Consider the following 24,348-nt stretch of genomic DNA (forward strand, 5'->3'; position numbering starts at 1 on the left):
CATAAACCAGTTTACCAGTTTTCTTTTTGCAAACGTTGGCTGAAAAGATAAAAAATTAAACAAATATTGTTGCATCATCCTCTCAGACACATCACCTGAACCTGCATCCCTCCGTCCGTCCGTCCATCCATTCATTATCTTCCTCTTCCGGGGTCGGGTTGTGGGGGCAGCAGCTTCAGAAGGGAGGCCCAGACTTCCCTCTCCCCAGCCACTTCTTCCAGCTCCTCCGGGGGAATCCCAAGGTGTTCCCAGGCCAGTAGAGAGACGTAATCCCTCCAGCGTATCCTGGGTCTTCCCCGAGCCTTCCTCGGGGAAGCCATAAGCAACTCTAAACAGGTGGGTTTTAAGTTGAGATTTAAAGGCTCCCAGTGTTTCAGCTGTTTTACAGTTTTCTGGAAGTTTGTTCCAGATCTGTGGTGCATAGAAGCTGAATGCTGCTTCTCCTCGTCTGGTTCTGGTTCTGGGGATGCAGAGCAGAACCAGAACCAGAAGATCTGAGGGGTCTAGACGGTTGATACAGTAATAACAGATCTTTAATGTATTGTGGTGCTAAACAGTTCAGTAATTTATAAACTAACATCAGTATTTTAAAGTCTATTCTCTGAGCTACAGGGAGCCAGTGTAGGGACTTTAAAACTGGTGTTATGTCTCTATCTTCCTGGTTTTAGTCAGAACAGCAGCAGCAGCAGCTTCTGGATCAGCTGCAGCTGTTTGATTGATTTATTAGTCAGACCTGTGAAGACGCTGCTGCAGGAATCAATGCGGCTAAAGATAAATGCATGGATGAGTTTCTCTAGATCGTGCTGAGACATCAGTCCTCTAATCCTGGAGATGTTCTTCAGGTGATAGAAGGCCGACTTTGTGACTGTCTTAATGTGGCTCTGAAGGTTCAGGTCAGAGGTCATCACTACTCCCAGGTTTCGTTCTGATCGCTGGTTTTTAGTTGTAATAACTGAAGCTGTGCATTGATTCTAGTTCGCTCCTCTTTAGGTCCAAAGATAATAACTTCAGTTTTGTTTCTGTTTAGCTGGAGAAAGTTTTGGCTCATCCACACATTGATCTGTTCTAAGCATCTATTCAGTGATTGGATGGGGTCAAAGGTCACCTGGTGACATCGTGATGTAGAGCTGTGTATCATCCGCATAATTGTGGTAGCTGATCTTATTTCCTGTTATAACCTGAGCCACTGGGAGCATATAAATATTGAAAAGAAGGGGTCCTAGGATTGAACCTTGGGGTACCCCACATGTGACCTTTGACCTCTCTGATGAGAAGTTTCCGATTGAAACAAAGAAATCTCTGTTCTTTATGTAAGATTCAAACCAGTTGAGCACTGGACCAGAGAGTCTGACCCAACTCTCCGGTCGATTCAGTAAAATGTCATGGTCAACAGTGTCGAAAGCTGCACTGAGGTCCAACAGAACCAGAACCAGCACTGTGGTTCTCCCACAGTCTGTGTTTATATAGATGTCATTGAACACTTTGACTAGGCCGTCTCCGTGCTGTGGTGAGCATGAAAACCAGACTGGAAGGAGTCAAAGCGATTCATTATTGTTAGGAAGTTATTTAATTGTTTAAAAACTGCTTTTTCAATAATTTTGCTGATGAATGGGAGGTCAGAGGTCGGTCTGTAATTCTGCAGTAGTGATTTGTCTAGATTGTTCTTTTTTATCAGTGATTTGATAACTGCTGTTTTCAAAGCCTGGGGGAAAAAAACACCTGAAGAGAGCGATGAGTTACTATCTGGATCAGATCAGTAGCAACAACAGGCAGGACTTTCTTAAAGAAATGTGTGGGTAGGACATCCAGACAGCAGGAACAGGAGCTTCTAGGGTTTTATAATTTAGTAGATGAAATTGGGTCATTTTTTCTGCATTTGTTTTGTCTGGGCACAGCATTGGTACCGTCTTTGGAGTGGATGTGCAGATTAATCCTCTGATCTTTTGAATTTTCTCTGAAAAGAAACTTGAAAACTTGTTGCAGGCGGCATTAGATTGAAGTTCAGGTGGCAACGTCATCGGAGGGTTTGTGAGCCTGTCAACAGTAGCAAATAAAGCTCGAGCATTGTTAATGTTTTTGTTTATGACATCTGCAAAGAAAGCCTCTCTGGCATGTTTTAGTGTTGTGTGATAGTTACGTAGTCTTTCCTTGTAGATGTCACAATAAACGTGCAGTTGACCTTTACGCCATTTCCGTTCGGCCCTACGGCAGAGTTGTCTTGCAGATTGAACTACTTGTGCATTTCTCCATGGAGATTTCTTCCTACCAGTCACAACCTTCACTTTAGTGGGGGCAATGTAATCAATGAGATCTGAAAGTTTGCACTGAAAATCATCCACCAACTTATCTACGTCACTACAACTTAAGAGTGAGGAAGAAGAGTAGATTTGATTAAATGTTTCTGCTGTGTTTTCTGTTAAAGTACGTTTTGTGATAGTAGTTTTTTGTACAAGAGGGTTAACAGATAAAGAACTGTCAAGGAAAACAGCAAAATGATCCGACAGGCAACATCAGTTACAGAGACATTGGAAATATTCACACCCTTACTGATAACCAGGTCCAGTGTGTGTCCATGAGTGTGTGTTGCTTGTTTGACATGTTGTTAAACCAAAACTCTCTAATATATTACAGAGCTTTTTAGTCCCTCGGTCTTGGGGGTTGTCAACATGAATGTTGAAATCACCGACAATTATCAAACAATCATAATCAATACATATGAGAGATAGAAGCTCATTCAAGTCCGCAAAGAAATTTTCCACATATGTTGGTGTTTTGTATAGAGTTAGTGTCAAAGTTCGTTTGTGACCTTTTACCTCGATTCCAAGATATTCAAAATACAAAGTTACCCAGAGAGATTTTACTACAGCTCATGGTATTCTTAAATATTGAAGCCACGCCTCCTCCTTTTTTATGTTTTCTATTTTCACTTAAAAAATTGTACGTAGGAGGCGTTGATTCAATTAGTACGATTGCTTCATTATAGTCATTCAGCCATGTTTCTGTCAGAAATAAAACATCAATATTATGCTCAGTGATGAAATCATTAATTAATAGAGCTTTAGCTCAGAGAGATCTGGTATTTAAAAGAGCCAGTTTAAGTGACTCGGAGCCTGAAAGCTCTTCAGTCTGAGATTCCTTTAGATAGGGGATCAGTCTGAGGTTTGAATTAAGACCACTGTTTTCTGTATTTCTGTTTTTTGTAACTTTTCTTGTAGTGATCCGGACAGGTATTGTCCTGCTATGCAATGTCAGGGGGCCAGACACATTCTGGAGGAAGACGGGTGTAAAGATAATATCTGGACCCCGGTCTCAGACCTCAGAAACGGAGAGTGCTGGATCATCAGGGAGGTCAGAGGCAGGTGGCTTAGATGAAGTGAGAGTTGTGCCGAGGCGAACCTGTTGATCCATACTATCCAGCTGGGAGGAGAAAGAGTCCGTCAGTCTTTCTCTCTTACCCGAATCTTCCACCAGCATTTTCAGGCGGCTCAGGTGCAGCCCGACTCTCTTTAGTGATTCACTTCCTGAGGAACTCTGATCTTGTGAGTGAGTGTAGGAGCAGAGAGGGATGGGGGAAGGAGGAGGGGAACCAGTCATTCTGTCCATAGTTGATGTTTTATCAGTTTGTATTGGAATAGTTTGTTCTTGATATGCGGAGGGCTCCATCCTAGTCAGACATCCTTGAGCCTGTTCTTCTGAAGCGAAGGTCACATTGTTGTTCTTGTTGATAAAATGAAAAATGTTTGCAGTGAGCAGCCTTATTCCACGTTTGTTAAGATTGCGTCCTCCTCTTCCAAAGAGGTGAAAGCGCTGCCAGTAGATCCAGAGGTTATCGATGAAGGTCACTGAGCTGGCAGAGCAGGTTTTAATCAGCCATTTGTTTATCATGTCCAGCCTGGAGTGTTTTTCGTCTCCCCATTTAGGTGATGAATTGGACCACTGAGAAATAACTTCGTTTTTAATTTTCCCATAGTGTCCAGAAGAATATTAAAGTCCTTTTTCAGAATCTCTGATTTTTGCTTTGCCAGATCGTTGGCTCCAACATGCACAACTAAAGTCTCCATGTTTGGCTGATCAGTGGTTAGGGAGAGCACTTTGCGAATCAAATCAGATACAGTGTCACCAAGAAAAGAAACCACTCTCGTTTTCTTGGGATTGTAAACATGACTGATTCCATTTACTGTCTCATCTCCAACAATAAGCACTCTTGGCATACCTTTCATTTTCCTGGTGGTCACTTTGTCCTTCGGAGCTTTGTGCAGTGGATGCGTTGGTTTAGTCTCATTGCTGATGTTTGAAGGTGGGTTTTCACTCAGAGGCTCAGGCTGAAGTGCAGATAATCTGTTTTTCAGTGGGATTCCCACGGAGTCAGGATGTTTTGAGGCTCGGGCTGGTCGCTTTGTCCTTGGGAGTGGGGTTGGTGGAGTCATTTTGGTTCCAGCTGCTTGTTTGCTTTCTTTGGCCGAGCAGGTGTTGGGGTTGAAGGTGGGTTTCGGCTTAGAGCCGGCCACGCTGATTCGTCCAGGTGAGGGGTTCTCCCCGTTAGTCGTCTCATGGGATCTGCAGTGTGAGACTTTGTTTCGGCTTGGCGCCCTGAGCGATCCAGGGTGAGCTGCTTGGTGCGGGGTGTACGACCTCTCCGCTGATTTGAGGAAGAGTTGTTTCATATCCACAGGTAGCGTTGATCTCAAAGTTCACCTCCAGCAGTTGAATCTTTGTTTCTAAAAACTGAAGTCGTTGTAGAATACTGCTAATGTCCTTGGGGTCGGACGGGGGCATTTTGCCCAACTTCAAATTGGAGGTGAAGAAAAGTGAGGTTAAAATAAAAGTGAGAAAATCTCCCGGTCTTTAGGTTTGAAGTAATCCAGTTATGATGTCGATAATGTGAATAAAACCATAAAAATTGTGACTTTAAAAATAATTCACAAGCAAAGTTATCAGTAAGGACGGGAGAGAGCAGGATAAGCTGCTCCTCCTTCAGCTGCCAGAGTAGCGCCTCTTCACCACGACGGACCGGTACAGCCCCCGCTTCACGGCAAACGCTGCCCCAATCCGCCTGTAGATCTCCCGCTCCCTTTTTCCCTCATTCGTGAACAAGATCCCCAGATACTTAAACTCCTCCACTTGAGGCAGGACGACCCCCCCTGACCCGGAGAAGGCACTCTTCCCTTTTCCGGCTCAAGACCATGGCCTCGGATTTGGAGGCACTGAGCCTCATCCCGGCCGCTTCACACTCGGCTGCGAACCGCTCCAGTGAGAGCTGCAGATCACGTTCCGATGAAGCCAACAGGACCACATCATCCGCAAAAAGCAGAGATGCGATCCTAAGGCCACCAAAACGGATCCCCTCAACACCTCGGCTGAGCCTAGAAATTCTGTCCATGAAGGTAATGAACAGAATCGGTGACAAAGGGCAGCCTTGGCGGAGTCCAACTTAGTGCCAGCAAGCTCCTTTTTGTTAAAACCATACAGTATGCCGCCATTTACTAGTGCCAGTTACAGTGATGTCATATTTAAGAGAAAAAATTATCTCAGTGAGCTAAAGACTGCAAATAAAGAAAAAAACTGCTTTAATATGCCCAATATGTGTGATGTTTGTAACTAAAGTATGGATACATAAGAAAAAAAAAGCTTACCGTTGAAATAACAGATGGAATAGTTTGTGTGTGTAACACTTTGTGTTACACACAGTGTTGTGTCTCTGGTTTTAATGGCTCCAAAGAACCATCATGTGGGCATTGCAAATGTGTTAAAGCGTCAGAATTATGTACAATTGACTGTTTTGAGCTTTAAATCATGTTATGTTATTCTCTCATCAAAAACATATGCAGTGGTATGTGATCCTGTTTGAGAAATTCTTTAATCTCCCTTGGCAACCATTCAGCTGTGCAAATCGACTGAGTGGACTGAGCGTCGCCTCGAGGACAAAGCTCCTCCTCTGAGCTGCAGCTTCCACCTTACAGAGCAGCTCCTTCAGACTAGCCAGCAGCAATTAGCAAACACCTGGTGCAACTGCACACCAGCTGAGCTCATTAAACGAGCTGCTTCTCAGTGCAACGCTGGTAAAAACAAAGAGTTAACAGAGGAGCCATGTTGTGATGACTAATTTCAAAGCGTTGAATTATGAAGTAAAATGTTTAATACATTTCTATATATATCTACAAAAGTATAAGAGCTGAAGGTAATGTAGTTATGTGATTGTGGTATAAAATGGCACAAAGTAGCTGGAAAACACAAACTCTTCTATTAATAAATCAGAAGTATTGAAGTTTATAGAAGACAATATCAGGCACTAGCAGAACCTTTTATTACTAACACTAATACGTGTTATGATACAGAAACTACCTGCTTTACAAAAACAAAAAGATACATTATCACAGGTATGTACAGTGTAGTAAATATATCATCTCAAATTGTACACAAAATCTTTACAATTATCACACATACTGGATTAAAAACAAAACTCAGACTACTCAGAACATACTCGACAGATTTTGCATAACATTAAAAGAACATGCCACAATTGGATTTTTTTTTCATCATCTTTACAAAGCCATGACCCATTTAAACTTAGTGCAAGTCATCTGTTTGTTTCATAAGTTCTGGATACATAATCTGTTCTGCAGTCAGTCTCAGAGAGCTGCCCTCAGATTCTTTTAGGTCAAAGGTGAACATGTTGCACGTTTCAGGAAGAAATCCGGGCGTGGCTTTTTAAGTGTGTTTGAGCAAAAACTGGGCAGTCAACAATCAGAGGCCGGTTAAGGGTGTTAGCGCTTCCTTTGCTCTCTGCTGTGTTACAGCCATTTCACCGCAGCACAGCCTTCCATGAATACTCAGGCTAGTTAGCAAAGCCACCAGAGACGGTGGATAGACAGCTTTACTGGAACAGTAAGTTGTCCATCACTTGTGTACACATTTAGCAGTGTGTATCACAAGGCTGACTGATGGCGCTGAGACCTTCCTGATTGTTTTTGACTGGGAGCGGTGGATTTCTGCAGATGGCAATAGCAGTTACTGGGAGGAGGTGGAGGAGACTGATCTTTTCACAGGTTACATCTCACAACATGGTGACAGTCTGAACAAATATGTAAAAAAAAAAAAAAAAACATTTTTGGAAAAGTTACATACTGCAGCTTTGAGTCGTTAATCGTCATAAAGACACTGCTGTCCTCACGGACCCAATTACTTAAAAAGGGGTCCCCAAACCTTTTCCTGTGAGGGCCTCATAACTTTTCCCTTCTCTGCTGGGGGCCGGAGTCAGTTTGTAACAGAAAAAGTGTGATGATTGTAGGAGAGCCTAAGTGTAAAAATGTATTGGTTTCCAGAAAGCACAATCAAATAACCCTCTCTGGGTTCTTCACAGAAAAAATCCAGGAAGGATTATAGTCCGTATTTTCCTAACTATGAGCCGCACCAGACTATAAACCACAACAACAAAGTTTTTTTTTAAAACAGTAAACATACACATATAAGCCTCAGATATCTCTGCCGCTCCAGGTTTTCCACAGCGATGCAGCAGCAGCAGAGGGAGGCGGACAGCCAACATTTGAGTCATAACAGGTCAACTGAATATCACATTTATTACGGTTGAAAAAGAAAAAGTTGCCAAGTTTAGATTTAACTGAACTGATTACGGTAGTTTCTGAACGATAACTGTAACAGTGAAAGTGCTGATCCTTCGTGTTGCTACTAGCATGTGCTAAATGAAAATGGGCTCCTTCTTCTTCTTCTTTAGATTTCAACAGCAGCTTGCATCCATTATTGTTGCACTACTGCCATCTACTGGATCCTAATATCTATACCTCCAATTCTCATAATGATCCCAGTATTTTAACTCCCCCCCCGAAAAATCTTCTTTTTCCCCTCAATGCTATTTAACTGATCAACGACATTCTCAAATTTCAATTCCCTATTAAAACCTAATTCCGTTTTAATGGGCGCTTTCTTCTTTGATTTCCAATTTTGACTTCCAATGATTCACTTTCTGCTAAAGAGCCCCCTGGTGGTTGAAGAAAAATCCACATATAAACGGCTTATAGTCTGGAAAATACGGTATATGAAAAAAAAAAAATCTGAATGCTCTCTGGTATTGTTCAGGGGGCCGGACCAAATGTGGAGACGGGCCGTAGTTTGGGGACCACTGACTTACATGAACCCGTTTGGGGGTGAAAATTAAGGGGTTTTAAACAACCAAACATTCACAAACTAAGTCACTCAGCGTTCATTCAAGAACACTGAGAGACTGTTTCTGTAATTCTGACATCAAACACACAGTGATGGGCATAATTTAACATTATCTGTGGGTCCTAAACTTGCAGGCACTAATCACTGACATCTCAGACTAAACCAGATGCATATGTTCCATGTAGAAGTAGCCAAGATCTGTGTAAATGTATAAATGAAAATGGTGGGAACTTGCTTAAACCACAGGTCACTAATTACACTTCAGTCTCCGAACACGCGTTATGGCTGACTGAATCACACACCTCACAGGGAAACCTTTTCACCTCGTCTCTAAAGGAGCTCCCTGCCCATCTTCATGCTGACAGGGAGCAATTTTAGAATACTACTTCCATTTTCCCAACCCAAACTCAGCCTTAATGAACATCATGCCGTCATGGTGCATTTCTTTAATCTCAACTGCCTGTCTTACCATAGGCAGGGAAATCTTTTTACCATGATGGAGGACAGCAGCTACCAGATACTCGCTAAAACATAAGAACAGAACTAAACTGCAAAACCTGGGTTCCAAACATTTGAGAACCCTGAACAATCTGCAGTGGCATGTCACACTCAGTATTATCCTGCTGCAAACCTAACGCCACACAGCTTTACAGAAAAAGCAGAGATAGTTGTCATATTCCTGGAGACAGTGGAGTGTGAGGGGGAAGTGGCGATGGTAAAAGAAGAAGCACAAGTACGGAGAATGTCTTCTCATAGAACATGGGTGCTTTGCTGTTTGCTGGCCAGTCTCCATGATTATGAATTTGTGAGGTTTTTTTTGTTTGTTTCGGTCATCTCTGTGCGTTCTGCAGACAAGTCAAAAACAAAAAACAAAACAGAACCAACACAGAGATAGATAATAAACAATATTACTATTGTTTACCATCTATAAACAATAGATAATATTGCCTGTCGATGGCAAGAAAACAAAAACAAAGACCGAAAAAAGTTTAGGTGAAAACCAAAACGACCGCCTCCCTGGGTCGGCTGTAGCGGTGTGCGATGCGACACCCGATGTTCCCCGGCGAGTCGTTTGCTCTGTTGCTAATCGAAGGGGAAAAGCATTTGGAGAGCTACAGATTATTGCCCTTTACACAAATCTTGAATAACATGTTTTTGCTGCTAAAAATGTATCATTGGAAAAACAGAAAAGCAATGAAACCAAAAATATTAGCAGGTATTTACATGGTTGTATTTTTCATAGTGTTTTGTAATATTATGGATAAGTGTAAAAAAAAAAGATATTTTTGGAAAGAGTTTTGAGAACAGGAAGATTTGTGTAGCATCATCTACTTCTACAGGAGTAAATAGTGTCAGGCATCGGGGTTAACTGTTGTTTGACCATCACCGCAGGCAGATCATGGCAGCTTGATATGAGTAGCCTGTCTTCATAATTAGTACCTGTTTATTGTGTCCAGCAAGGTTTGACTTTTACTTTACAAAGTGTAAATATAGAAAAACACATACAAAGGCACACCATAGAGAAAACAGCAAATTTAGCATAAAGGACTGGATGTACATCATCAGTCTATGTCAAATATGTACAGGGTAGAGAGAGCAACTGATATGTCCAAGCGGATCGAATATGTTGGTCCCATCACACTGCGCTGCTCTCATGTTGTGTATCTGATTGACTCAGAACCAGGAACTTTAACCACATGTCCCTCTGTGTCAGTGTCAACGTAATGCTGAAGTGTCCCTGTCGTCACTTCCTGCAGGTAGGAAAAGCTTCCACACAGAGCATAGTGAGATCAGAAGCATCTCCCATACCTTTTGCCGTCAAAGAATAAGGAGAGAAACGCCTGCGTTCAGTTCACCCTCCTTCTTTCACTTGTTTTGCCAATGCAGCGAGAATGAAGAACAAGGAGAAACTAGAGTGTAAACAGAGAGCGCAGCGTGAAGGCTGGCGGCTCGGCCTGGAGGGGCGGTCAGACTATTTTCTTAATGCTGGGTCTCTTAAAGCTGCCGGCGCTGCGCTGCTTCTGGACCTGACTGGCAGACCCATGGCGAATGCGTCCTCCACTGGACAGAGCAGAGCTGGGGGACAGCTGGACATTCTCCTTATCCACACCTGGAGGAACAAAGGAAGGACAGATGCATTCTACCGAAAACAAAGCGTATGACTCCCGCAGTGCAAGCTTGATGACCTACATAGAAAACGTCAGAGGTTAAGTTGACCTACAACAATTCCATCATAAGATCCTTTCATACTGTAAATGTTGAGGGTTAATTTAGCCTGGCAGGCGGCTAACTTGACCTTCTGCACATAGTGTGGAAAAAACTTCTTAAAATGTCCTCCTGCTGTTTTGGAGTCTAAACTGCAGCTAAATGTTGTCAGTTTTAGTTCTGCTGCTGATGAATTATTCCCCCTGTACTTTCACTTTCTTCCACTAGAATCTAAAGCAGTGGCCCCTGACCCTGACCCTAACCTAACCCTGACCCTAGGGACCACTGTCCTGAATGTCTTAAGTGTGTGTCAGTCCCAGAACACCTGAATCAAATGACTACATGACCTCCTTGATGGACAAAGAAGAAAACATGATGACTTTTATAGTCATGCAAATAGTTTTAATAATTTATTTTTACAACTTACAAGTAAAATTTTATGGTAAAGTTAAATTAATGAGTAAGCAAGAACCTCAATCACAGCAGCCTTGCAACATAAAAGTGAATCCATGAAGCTGAAGGAATAGGAAGAAACCATCTGCTCTGTAGATAATCCCATCATCTCTGCTGTGGAGGCGATCTGTGTTACGCATGCCATCACACCGCGCAGCCCTGGAACTTTTACCCCTTTACAGTCGACTTCATAACTACTGTGATGGTTTACCATTTGTATTTAAGATCTAAAAACATTCACTTGTGAATCCAATCAGTTGTATATTTTTCTTTATCCAACTAAAAAAGAACATTTAAAGGGTAAGGCAGCTTAGACCAAAAGAAATATTAAACTCTGAAGCAGGTCTGACTGACAGTGTGTATTTGTGTTTGGGTGGAGGGGGGCGGGGGGTGGTGGTCACACCTGGGGAGTGTTGTGATGTGGCCAGTGAGGTCATGGAGTTTGACAGGTTCAGATTGGCAGTGATGCTCAGCTGGCTTTGGCTGCTGGGAGGATACGGGGATGTGGGAGTTCGTAGTTGTTCCTCTCCTCTCTCTTCATCGGCTGTGGGCAGGTAGCTGTCGATCAACGCTTCCAAAAACTTCACAATCAGCTCAGCATAGTCTGGGATCTGTGTTTGCTGCAGGGACAGAAAAAAAAGATGAATGCTTACAATGCGGACAGTTGACCCAGTGTTGATTCAGAAAACCATAAAAAATATACTTCCTGTTCATCAGAAATGCAATAAACAATATAACATCAACCAGAAAATACTCTTCTGCATGTGACCCGCTTCTAAAGCCAAACAGCAGAATGGGATTTGACTCAGTCGTAAATGAGCAGCCAGCAAAAATGTTGTTTCTGTAACATTTAAAACCTAAAATTATATTATCTCATTTTTTTAGATAATGCAATTTATCACCACTTTGTAAGAATACAAATGTTGCTGCGTTGTTCAATCAGCAGACCTAATGTTCTATGAAACTTTTGTTTGGTTACAATAATTAAGTCTAACGCTCACAGTTCATTAAAGACATTATTCTAGTCACCAAACTGGCAAAAGTTGTAACTTAGGCAAGAACACAGTAGTCTGATGTTGTAGGTTGGTGGTTGTGGGGTGGCATAGTATCTGCTGATACTATGAGTGTGAGAGTGTGTGTGTGTGTGTGTGTGTGCGTGTGTGTAGAAATGAAGTCAAAGTATAGAAATGTAGCTGAATACTGTGCAGTTATTACTCACTAAAATCTCCAAAGCAGAAGATGCATGTTTGTTTTCTGCTTTAACTGCATGTGAATTTGACAGTACATGCACTTCCTTCTTTTATTGTTATACCAACTTAGCCACACAAGTACTGCATAGCTCTAAGGATGCTCCAGAACAAAACAAAGACATAATAGGAAAAGGAAACATCCATACCTTAGAAAAAGGTCCAGCAAATCTCCACAGCCCATTAAAGCCAAAACCTGTTAAATAAAAATGAATGAGACAGGTGACACTTAAGAGCTGACAGTGCAGATGTATCCACTTCAGATCACATGACTGTAGAAGACGTTCCATCTGTAAAGGTGCGAAGAAGACAAAATGCCATACTTTGTAAATATGAAGGCTGGTACTGAGGAGGGGATTCCTCGTGGTACACCACGCTCTGTACGATGCCATGGACCGGGTTCAGGAGGTTGATGTCTTGGCACATGGACAGCACAGTGTTGATCTTGGAGTCCAATAAGTTATAACTGAGGAGTGCACAATTAAACATGTTACCTATAGTCAAAAGTTGACTACTGAAATGTGGCAATGTGCTTGAGAACTTTGTGTTAGAGTAAATGATAATACATGAGACTGGGATAGAGGAAAATGTCAGCTTTTTGAAAAGAAGTGAAACTATACTATGAATGAGAGGAACATTACAAACACATAGAAAAACTCGACACAAACTACAGGTCAGACAGAGGGCAGGAACAGGCATTTCACTTTGTTCATTGGTAGTTTAAAGTGCATATTGAAAGTTCTTTTAAATGGTAGAAAAATATTTTCTGAGGTGAAACTGTAAATCTGGTTGTTGTTCTTGGTCTCTAATAAGCTGGCGAATGTTTGAAAGTGTTGAACCAACGAAAAAGCTCTCCTAGAAAAAACACGCGGCTTGTGTGACGTAACTGGAGGAGAACGGAGCCCAGCAGCTGAGCTCAAGGAGGTTTTGTTCGTTCAGGTGTGGTTAAAACTTGTTTTTGTGTGGTTGTTCAGGCTGCAGTTGGTCTGGACATGGGGAGGGGAAAAACACAAAATTATTTTAGCCTTGGGTGAGAGTCATCCAGCTGGGAAGCCAAGATTTCACCACTAACAATGTCAACTAACATGGTGATCTGCAGGGCACACGTCTGCATGGAGGCTTAGCTGCCCGAATGATTACTAGATGGGATCCAGAATAAACGACAAAATCAGGAGGAAATTTAGTGCAGTACCACCATAACACAGCAGAGGCAGCGAGGGGAAGAACGATGGGGAGCAGAGACAACAAAGCCAGAGTCCCAGCTGTGACCTGGAAGAAGGTCGGTGGAGAGAGTTACTACATTTTCCAGAGGTATGAATATTTTTTAGCCTAATTGTATGTATGATTATTATTAATCTATGTTATCTTAGTATATATATTCTCATAAAAATATCTAAATATTTGCAGATGTAAAGATACATTTCCAAAATTTTCTTAGCAGTTAGCATTTCCAGGTCTGTTAACATGTTTTCCATTCCAATATCTGCTCTTCTACCATTTAAATGATCTCTGTTCACTAAGCTGTCAGTAGTTCTAGGTTCTGGCTCACCTGTGAGCCTTCAGTCTTAAACATGTAGCCAGTAATGCACAGGACTGGTCACCTCCTCCAGGTCTTATTCATTGTTTTAGCCGCACAGTCTGGAACAGGGGTGGGCAACTCCAGGTCTGGAGGGTCTCCTGTAACTTTTAGATGCATCTCTACTTCAACACACCTGAGTCAAATAATGAGGTTGTTAGCAGGACTCTGGAGAACCTGCCTGCAGTTAGGAGGTGATTCAGCTGTTGGACTCAAGTCTGTTGGACCAGGGAGACATCCAAGAGTTGCAGGACAGCGGCCCTCCAGGACCAGGATTGCCCACCCCTGGTCTGGAATGTTCTCCTCCATCTACGTAATTAATGGTTGTAGCTAAGGGGCGCTATTTTAAGGCTGAGCAGTAAGGAGGCTAGATAGAGGCAGCACCTGTACCTTTTATTTTGAAAGGTAGTTTAGGAAGAAAAAAAAGAGAGAGAAAAAGCAAAACCAGAAAAAAAGACACAATAGTTTTTCTTTTTACTGTATACAAATTAGGGTGAGAGAAAGCCTAACTTTAATGAGCTAGCACAGTGTGGAATGTGAAAATGGAACTCAAAAACAAGCATCTCCAGTCAAAAATCAAGTTCATTACAAAGGTCATTTCAAGTGCATGAACTGATCAAGTGAGAAATACAGTATTTAGAACTTACACGACTGGAAAAACTTTAGGAAACACAACACTGGCTTCGGCTAAGTATTCGTACAAAATCCGTTGGTCAAAGTCATCTGTGGTGTACTTAACCTGGGTTGCCTGAAGAAGAGAAGAACTTGAAAAGCACGGTCACAGTTTGGAGGTACCACATCATCTCTACAAGGACTGAGCTTCAGAACTCACCAGCACAGTGAGCAGCAGAGCCTGGATTTTGGGGTCAGTCAGCACCTCCTCATCCAGCAGAACATTAGACTCTGATACAGACACCTTTCGCAGGTGAGAATTTCCAATTCTTTGTGTCTCTTTACCAGTAACAATAAAGATCAGAATTACAAACTGCTCGTTTAGAAAACAAAAAAATAGAAAACACACAAAAGCCACATTGAAAGCAGCATGACACATTCTTTTATAATACTGGATGAATTTTGCTAAGACAGAACAGATCACTGCAAGTATGTCCACAAGCATAAGTGTTTGTTTTAAGAACCGCTTCAAATAACGCTGGGCCTCATGGGTTGAAGTGTAGGCCCCAAGTGGGTGGGTCAATAGAAAGTAAATGTATTTTTTGTCACATGTCTTACGCTGCCGATGTGTTCGGTGTGGAATTGTGTTCAGTTTATCCGTTTTGTTACCGATCTCGTAGTCATTTTCTGCTACACGCCTCATCTTCGGGGGGGTCGTCATCCCCGCCTCCATCTCTGGCCTTTTTGGTGCTTTAGAGTCTGATATGAGATGATCAAAGCTCTTCCTAGTACCTGGAACAGACAGTGAATACATTAGACAACCCAACTGAAGAGCCACATAGATTCAATTAGATATAAGTTATATATATTATACATCTACACAAATATACATATATGTATTTTGCATGTTTGCCACACTTCAGCGTTTCAGAAAATCAAACCAATTTAAATATTAATGAAAGAAGGTAAGGTCATTTTATTATAGTAGCACCTTATCAGCAACAAGGCAGTTCAAAGTGCTTTACATGAATTAGAAGGAAATACAAACAAAACAAACCAAAAGAAAGACAAAAAGGTGAAAGTATAAAACTACATATTGGTTCCCCATGTTTAATAAGAATAAGTAGTCCATATTTTATAAACTAACAGAGGTTTCTCTGGAGCCTCCGTAAAACAGGAGGAGCGCTCATGTTGCGCCTTTAAACGCAACATGAGCGCTACGACGCTCGTGCTGGGTTTCCACCTGTGCAGCAGTGAAGGAGACCTGCTGCTGCTGGCAGAGCTACGCAGGTGTGTTAGAATCATGGCAGCAAACCAGAAAAACGCCAAGAACTTTTCACAGTTTTTCCCCCAAACTAACAGACTGAGTTGAGTAAAGCTGCTGGATGCAGGTAATGTTAGCTAAAAGATGACTAGCTAATATCAACACAGCACCTTAAGCTTAACAAGTAGCCTGTAGGCTACCGATGTTGTCTATGTCCAGCAACATACATTCATTCGCCCCCCCTCCCCTCTTTACACACATCGTTCAACCAGACAACCATTTGTAATCCATAGGGGGGGCCCAGAAAATGTTTGGAAACCACTGGTCTAAAGTAATAAGTACTAGATAATTTCTAAAAGCAATACAACAAATTAACACAAAATGAAAATTTTAAATGAAGGTGTTTTTATTAAAAGAGAAAAAAAATCCAAAACTATGTGGCCCTGTGTTAAACTATGAAGTACAATACTGTTTTAATAGGGGGGGGGATTACTTTTACACACAAGGCCATGTGGGTTTGTATTTTTTTTCTCCCTCAATAAGACACCTTCATTTAAAAATTGCCTTTTGTGTTTTCTTGTGTTGACTAATATTTAAATTGGTTTTATGTTGTGAAATATTGAAGTGTGTCAAACATGCAAAAAAAAAAAGAAAATGAGGAAGGAAGCAAACCTTTTTGGTAAAACTTTATTTGATGGGGTGTGACTGACATGAAAACATACCGAATTTTCCGCACTATAAGGCACCTAAAAACCTTCAATTTCCTCAAAAGCCGACAGTGCGCCTTATAATCCGGTGCGCCTTATATATGGACCAATATTGAGCCACAATAGTTCTAGCAACTACGGTAAGCAGCCGCCGACTTCATTTTTGCCCGTAGAAGAAGAAGTGCGCGGTGCATGCTGGGATAGTTGTCAGAACGCTGGTTTGTTAATAAAGTTTGATAATACATTCAAAGCCAGGGGAGGGGCGGAGGAAGAGAGACAGAGACTGTGTCGGCAGCGTGTCGGTTGGTCTGTGTTACCCAGAATGCAGTTGGGCACAATATCGCAACACCAACACCGTGAGTGAAACAATGACTGGGGCAGCCTACTATATAATGTATTCGGGGACCACTTCTTTACAAATCTGGATGTGTAATAATAGAGTACGGAACAAATTGGCAACCCAAACTGAAGCGTCTATTCTATGCGCCTTATATATGAAAAAGGTTTTAAAATAGGCCATTTATTGAAGGTGCGCCTTATAATCCGGTGCGCCTTATAGTGCGGAAAATACGGTAAATGTTATGAACATGAAGTCTTCATGAATGTTTATGAATTGTTATCAAGTGTCATTCAGTAAATAATGACACTTTTAAAGAAAGTTCGCATTAAAAGTCCATTAAAAGTCTCAACCTTACATTATTCAATAAATAATAACACTTTAAGTTGCAAAGTTGCATTAAGCTTGTATTAAAAGTGTCATTTTTTACCGAATGACACTTCACGACAACAGTCATAAACATTCATAAAGACTCATTCATCTTCATAACATTTATGTCATCTCAGTCTTAGGCACATCCCATCAAATAAAGTGTTAACTGCTTTTTTACACCACTGTATGTATACACATACATACATATACACACACACACACCATATTAAACATAACATGGACATTATTATGTGGGAAAGATTAAATACCGAGAAGCTTCTTTGTGTTGGCCTGTGATGGTTGGCCCATGTCCAGGCTCATGGATTTGCGCGTTCGCGGGCTTATCTGGCCCATCGTGGGGTAATGATGGGTGGAAAGGTAGCGCTCTGAAACCTGAGGCGATGTCCACGGCTGAGGCTCTTGCACAGTTCTGAAAATAAAACATTGTGAGCAAACATGCAGCATTTCATTTATTCTGGTTCGGTGGATTATGGGAGGGAATAGAACAAAGTCCCATTTGTTAGCACACCTGCATTTGGGGTTGGTGATGTGACTGGTGTAGGTCTCCATAGGTACAGGGTCCACAGACAGCTCAGAAATAAGCAGCGACTTCCTGTGTTTGAGGCTACATCGACTTCTGACTTCCTCTGACACAGTGAGCAAGGCTGCAGAAAAAGTACAGGTAGTCAAAAAAAGGTCATCTCTGTATGACCAAAATAAGCTGAATATGAGGTGCGGTCATCGTATTTGTGTTTATTCACAGTCTAACAAACCTCATAAGGAAACAACAAGGCTTTCACAAACAAGACAGCAGCAGATGATAGAAAACTTTTGATGCGTACCGAGCAATAACCATTTTGAGCTGCAAGTTCATAGAAGTGCACAACTTAGTGAAACTTTCTCTGTGCCTGGGCCACATTAGTGTGGGCTTGTCCTCAGTTTTAAAAACAATATTATGTAGTAATGAAGGTGAACATCTGAAGGATGTATTGCATGTTGGTTTTTACCAGCTAAATAAGCCACGCTCTGAGTGTTGACCTCAAACTTGTCACATTTCAAATGTTTGCTTGTTAGAGCCAACAGTGTGTGCAGGATCCGCACTGTCCTCGCCACGGTGGTGGGAGACGGGTGTCTGTAGCCTGCAGGGACAAAAGCAGAACATGAGAACTATAGATAACCTGACACTAGCTAAGAAAATGCCTGTTTGCTCATGAACAACAATTATTCACAAACACTGTGGACGAACTGATCAAAAGTCAAAGCATTTACTTCTAACTTAGGATTTAACTACATTAACAATTTTTCCGGTAAGTGATAAAACAATAAATGATTAGTCAAGAGAGTGAAAAAGGAAACGGCCTTACCTTTGAGTAAGTGGCCCACTAAGGCAAAGTTGAAGTTAGCACTAAAATTGAGGCCCACAAAATGATCCATCTGCTTACAGTGCCATTCTAAAGGACGCCTAATTTCCATGAAAACTTCCTCTGGACTCTGAAGAAGTAAACAGAAGATTTGGTTAAAATGCTCCATATCACCATGCCATCTTTATTAACAGGACTTTTCTATGAATGGTGTAGAAGTAGTAAAAATATAGCATTTTAGTATTTCAGTTAATGAAAGTGATTCATGTGAAAAGTTCTGATAAGTAAATGAAAATGCTTTAAGTGTGTGAACATTTCATTTTAATGACTGCAGTAATCTAACAGTCACAGCAAAGGAAGAAGAAACTCTGCTGGCTAAAAACAAGCTAGCAGCTATTCTAAGACAGTCAGTTCTGTTGTTATTTTCATACATCTATGCTTTGACCTAAAAGAAAACAGACAAGTTCTCTGACAATGTTCTCTTTCTTACGATGAATTTTGACCACAAGACGTCAAAGTATACAGGCATTATGACGGTGCTTTTTTCAGCCCTTGTAAGCTCTACCTTGTCATTGAAGATCCGCATTGTGTCAAGAGTGTGAAGATTCTGCTCCAAAAGGGCAGTTCCAGCAGAGTACAAGTTGACTTCATCCAGCTGCAGCACAGCTACTGCCACCCAGAACAGAGCTTTGTGCATCGGCGAGTCCTGCAAACACATATTCATTCACACAGGAAGCAAATCATTTAACAGCAACAATGACGGCCCCCCATTACCAACGACTTAAAAATATGTATAAGAGGATCATTATCCCTAATTCAAACTTCCCAAACTAGGAGAAAATTCAAAGTTTGTAATTGTGGTAGCAGAGCAACATGGGCAAGTTTTCGCTTTGGTGGTTGGTTCTAAATGACAGGATATGAGGATTTATCTTTAACCTGCATATAGTCACCCATAACTTTAACGTTAGTGAGGGCAGCAAAATGTACAAAGAAACATTTTATTTAGCGCTGATCATTCTGAAAGCCATTTGACTGAAAAGTTGTTTCAGTGTCATGAACTGATCATAGTAAAACTGAAGATTTTCTGCTGTGTCACTAATAGACGTGTTACTATCTGGTGAGGAGATTTACCTGTCAATTTAACGTCTCTGAACAGATGTTGCAGTCAAATAGAACATCTGGCTTTTATACTCTAGGTAAAAAGGAGCCTGTGACCTCTCACCCCAGAGGGGAATATATCTCCCAGTTTATGGGATGGCAAATTTTGACTGCATATAGGTTTTTGGGATGTTCTATTGATGTGTTCACACCAAACGGGTCACACACATCAAAAACGCGTCCGACGCTTCAAGTTTTGACGCATGTGCACTTTGAATGCAGACGCTTGATGGCGTGTTCACACCAAACGCGTTTTGAGCATCAGACGCATCTGGTTTCCATTCAACGTCTATGTGGAGGCGCGTCGAGGGCGAGTCAGAATCACTATGGCCACTATTTTCTGTTGCCAGCCTATTTGTTGGACGTGCTTGACGCGTCAAACACTTCAAATCGCACTGCGCTAGTCCCTCGAAACATACTGTGACGGGCACTCAACGCACCTGCCCGTAGACCTTGAATGTAAACCAGACATGTTTGGTGTTCATCTTTAAAATGGAAAGAATATAGTTTAGAGTTCCATTTTACTAGTCACAATGAAATGAAAATAATGGAAATTAGATTTTGCATCAGAAATGGCTGAATACAGTGGTGAAGGGATAAATTTCATACCTTGCTGAGTAGAGGCTGCAGCTTGGTCAGAGCAATCACAGTGGCCTCAATTAACACTTGGCTGTTGTAATTGTCGGGTCCCTTCAAACAGCTCTCCAGACCCTAAAACAGTCCACAGAAATGAGGGGGAATGCCCATGAGACAGGGAACTGACCTCACAGGGCAGCACAAAAATCAGACTCTTTAGGGATGTAGGAGAGACGCCAATAGTCACAATATTAACAGTTTTTAACAACATGTTACATTAAGGGTAAAATATTCTTTCGTCACAAGAGTAAAAGTGTTTGGCAATAACAAAAACAACATATTATATCATTTACTATCTCCATTACCAAGTACATTAAGATATGAATCAAAAACAATAGAAGTAGACCCAGCCACAAATAAGCTTGTTGTCTGTTTTTAAATCTGATCATGCAGAACCGAGTGCAAAAGGAACAAACTGTCACCAGGATCAGAAAACCAATTGTGCAGCAACTCTTTATCTGTTATAAACTATCTGGTTGGACTTTAATCGCTGACTATATGCTGCCAACTTGCAATGCCTTAACAAGCACCATCTATCAGGACTACCTGGACGCTGTACATACAGCAAAGCAAGACTCCGTGACATTTTGCTTCATTCTGTCACACTTAGAAAAGAAGAGAAACTAAACAAGTCCTTCTCATTGACTTCAGCTCAGTGCAATCCAATCATTACACAGCACCTGGTGAAAAAAAGTCTCCTGATGTGTTTCATCAGGTGCTGTGTAATGAACATCGTGTTGTCATGTGTTGTCTGAACTGGAGCAGAGTGAGCAAGTTGTGTTTTGTAGGTTCAGCATTTCTTTGATAGTTGGGGGGCATCGGTGTGTGAGGAGGGAAACCTTGAATTCAATCCTGGTGGAACTGGGAAGCCAGTCAAGAGAGAGGAGGATGGAAGTGATATGGTCATGTTGGTGCCTTCTCATCAGGATTCTAGTTTTGGATGTACTGGAGCCTCTGCAGACTCTTTCTAGGAATCCTAGTGAGAAGCTTTGCAGTAGTCCAGTAAAACACATTTCAAGGAAGCCTATGGGTCTAGGTTGCCTACATTCCAAAATCTAGCAAATCGTTTGAAGTGGGTAGGAAAGTGGAGTCATTTAATGATTAGGTCAAAGTTTAAGGATTGGCTCCTGCTGCAGTATAATCATAACTTTTGGGTTACTGCAGCACGGTATGAAGATGGATCAGGCAGCCGAATGGAACGTTACTGTGACTGATCTTACCCGGTCTATGCTGAGCAAAGGGCTGGCTTTGCTGAGAATTCGGATGATCTGCTTGATCTGGCCATGAGTCACCCTCTTGCTGATGCAGCCAAAGACCACCAGGGCTCTGGGCTGTAGGGAGGGGTTGTACTGGAATGCAAATCTACAACCAAAGCACAAAGATTAGGTACCTCAAAGCTTAAGCAAAACTATATACATAAAAAAAAAGCTTAAAGAGGTACATACTTTTGAGCAAGCTCTGTCCACTGGTCTAACCACTTACAAGTTGGGATGTCTCTCATACAGGCCTGGAGTCAAAAGAGAAATAATACAATAAGCATACATGTAGCTATGTGCTCTCGAAGAAAAGTTGTTAGGTATATGTAAACTAAACTATTACTGTGGCAAACAAAAGGATAGAACAAGAATAAAAAAATATGGTGGTGAATATTTATTCAAAAAACATTTTCTATGAGAATCAACCACTATGACAAAGAGGCAGAATCCTGCTTAACAGATGCATAGTTATCTGTCTGACCTCCATAATTTCCAGTAAGGCCTCAGTTACGGTCTCCAGAGAGGACAGAGCGAAGGTTTCCCTCTCGTAGGAGCCTGGTGAGAAGGAGCGGTCCCTGTAGCTGGAGCGGAAGGCAATGACGGCGGCTGATTTGACTTTGCTGATGCCAAACAGCAGATAGAACTTTGGCAACGAAAACTCAGTCAGGCTCAGCCTCAGAACCTGCTTTGTCTCCTCTGTAATTATTTAACACAACAAAACATTTTTTTATCATAAGGCACAAGTTTCTTATTTATTAGTTTGTGTATATTTTGTGTATTTAGATTGATTTTGACTTTAGAAAAGCTTTCAATGTTTAAAAATCAGCAGACAAATATGATTGCTACTTACCGCTGAAGCTGAGCTGTGAACAGGTGCACAGGGAGTGGATGATGTTGATGACTAAACCATGGGTAGAGGCTCTGAGGGACAGTGGCCCAGTGGCTACTAGTAGAGTCACTACATGGAACAGGTATGGCAGGTGGGCTGCAACGTCCAGAGAGTTGTTAAAGGACAGCATGAGCATGTAGCGGGCCAGGATCGCAATGTCATCCCACATGAGGTGCTGCTCCAGCGTAGGAGTTGGTGACAGGCATGTCTTGTCTATGATCTTACACATTCGACCAATAACCTGCCAAAGAAAAGGCCAATAATTAAACCTTAAAAATCATATGTAAGGAGGAGACTGCCTTGTGCAGTTACTTTGACAGTTGAGGAAAACAACAACAACAGAGAACCCAGAACCAGAACCTTCTTGCTGCAAGGCAACAGTGCTACCAACTGTGCAGCCCAGTTAAGGACGCCATTAATTTAAATTCTTAGACGCAAAGCTTAAGAACAGAAACTTCATAAAAAATTCATTTTTTTCACTTATAATACACCACAATATCATATGATTTTTTTTATTATTATTTATTTTTAAATGACAATACCCAACAAAGGCCCAGATGAGCTTATCCTCAAGAAAAACTAAAACACAAGCACCCAAGACTGGTTGAAAACTGCTGTACAAGTCTGATGTCATTCATGTCTTTTTCATCATTTGTTATATTGCATGTCAGTACTTAGAGAAAAAGGTTATTTGTGGGATAATTCAGCTGTTATGTTGGATTATTTTGTTAATAAAGTCTCTGAAAAAGTGCATCAGTGGTCATTATTTGTTGTATGAAGAGTTTATTCTATTCAGAAGTAATTTCTTTCTCACAGAGAAAGAAATTAATTCACAAGTTTGACTTCTACTTCCAGCTTATGGATGGTTCCCCAATTTACCTAAAGAAACTAACTTTATTAATTTAAATACATTTTTTTTATTAATAATTACATTAGTCAAATATTTGTGCAAATTTTGATTCTCAACAGTGTAAATGTATGTTAATTTCAGCCAAATGCACTAAGAGGCCATTTTATCAGATTAAAAGGATCCCTTGAAAATAACCTTTTAGCAAACATTAGAAGAAAATTTCTTTTTCAAAAAACAAAGTAGTCCATACATATATAAAAAATAAATAAAATAAATGTATGTTTCATTAAGTCAAAATTCTGGTTTTAAAAATAGATTTTTTTTAATCAGTCTAATGTAATATTCTAATTTTCAATGTCATGTTTTCAAAACCATCAGTAAAGGATTTGTTATGACACACCTCTGTGTGTAATAATCTATATGTTTGCAGGACCTTCCAGGACAAATTTCCTGAAATAAATGGAATCTTTTCAATAAGATTCTAATTTATTGAATGGGTCTGTATTGTAAAATACTTTAAAAGAATGTTGAACTAATAAAAACAAACGTGAATACACATTAAAGATGTGTGCTAAATCATGCACATGACAATGCAACAGTTCTTCCATCTGAAGAAGAAAAAAAGAATTGATTCAAATCTTTGGTGACAAAGAGTTCAAGGCCAGCAGACAATGCTCCACTGTGCTCAGTACGGCGTCCTGGCATGACAACAAACAGTAAGCCATTAGATAACACTAGAGCAAAGCCTCATGTACAGCCCAGAGGTTACATATGGTTGGTATCATAGCCATGTCCAGACCTGACATTACTCTTTATTCTAGCTGATGGAACTTATAGTAGAAATGAGAAAAATCCTGAATCTGAAAATACAAATCAATTAAAACCTGAATTGAGTCCATAAAATACCATTAGAATCCCATGTTTACATAAACAGGCAGTTTTTGGCTTTATACTGTATTTTAGTGATGACAAAAAGTCATCACTAAAATTACTTTTAGTCATTTTAGACTAAAAGTCATTTTAGTCTAAAATGACTAAAATTTAGACTAAGCGTGTGCTTTGGGGCACATGCGGCCCCAAAGCATGTCAAGAATTTTTCCCTCTAAAATACTTAATCTATCAATGCTGAAAGCATTAAATCTAATGTAAGAGTATTATCATTCTCCATAATTAAATGTTAAAATCCTTGATCTATGGTCTGTGACAAAAATTCAAGCTTTTTTTTTTTAATTATACATTTGTGT

The 24,348-nt window shown here is 40.9% G+C and overlaps 1 protein-coding gene across 2 annotated transcripts in view; it reads right to left on the reverse strand.

Moving 5' to 3' along the window:
* Window positions 1-6,282: 6,282 nt before the first annotated feature.
* Window positions 6,283-24,348, reverse strand: part of nf1a (neurofibromin 1a) — a 123,336-nt gene continuing 105,270 nt past the window's right edge. For both annotated transcript variants that reach the window (XM_008425150.3, XM_008425149.3), the window contains exons 41-57: window positions 22,216-22,495; window positions 21,847-22,061; window positions 21,555-21,616; window positions 21,330-21,471; window positions 20,083-20,184; window positions 18,881-19,021; window positions 18,319-18,445; window positions 17,962-18,093; window positions 17,484-17,619; window positions 17,224-17,384; window positions 14,944-15,066; window positions 14,495-14,613; window positions 14,310-14,410; window positions 12,410-12,552; window positions 12,236-12,282; window positions 11,243-11,459; window positions 6,283-10,291 (exon numbers count right to left, since the gene is read on the reverse strand). In XM_008425150.3, the coding sequence (XP_008423372.1) occupies window positions 10,149-10,291; window positions 11,243-11,459; window positions 12,236-12,282; window positions 12,410-12,552; window positions 14,310-14,410; window positions 14,495-14,613; window positions 14,944-15,066; window positions 17,224-17,384; window positions 17,484-17,619; window positions 17,962-18,093; window positions 18,319-18,445; window positions 18,881-19,021; window positions 20,083-20,184; window positions 21,330-21,471; window positions 21,555-21,616; window positions 21,847-22,061; window positions 22,216-22,495 (2,391 nt within the window). In that variant the 3' untranslated portion in view covers window positions 6,283-10,148. The remainder of the gene's footprint in view (window positions 10,292-11,242; window positions 11,460-12,235; window positions 12,283-12,409; window positions 12,553-14,309; window positions 14,411-14,494; window positions 14,614-14,943; window positions 15,067-17,223; window positions 17,385-17,483; window positions 17,620-17,961; window positions 18,094-18,318; window positions 18,446-18,880; window positions 19,022-20,082; window positions 20,185-21,329; window positions 21,472-21,554; window positions 21,617-21,846; window positions 22,062-22,215; window positions 22,496-24,348) is intronic.

This window comes from Poecilia reticulata, chromosome 13 (genome assembly GCF_904066995.2).
Source record: "Poecilia reticulata chromosome 13, P_reticulata-male-v2, whole genome shotgun sequence".
Taxonomy (NCBI): Eukaryota; Metazoa; Chordata; class Actinopteri; order Cyprinodontiformes; family Poeciliidae; genus Poecilia; species Poecilia reticulata.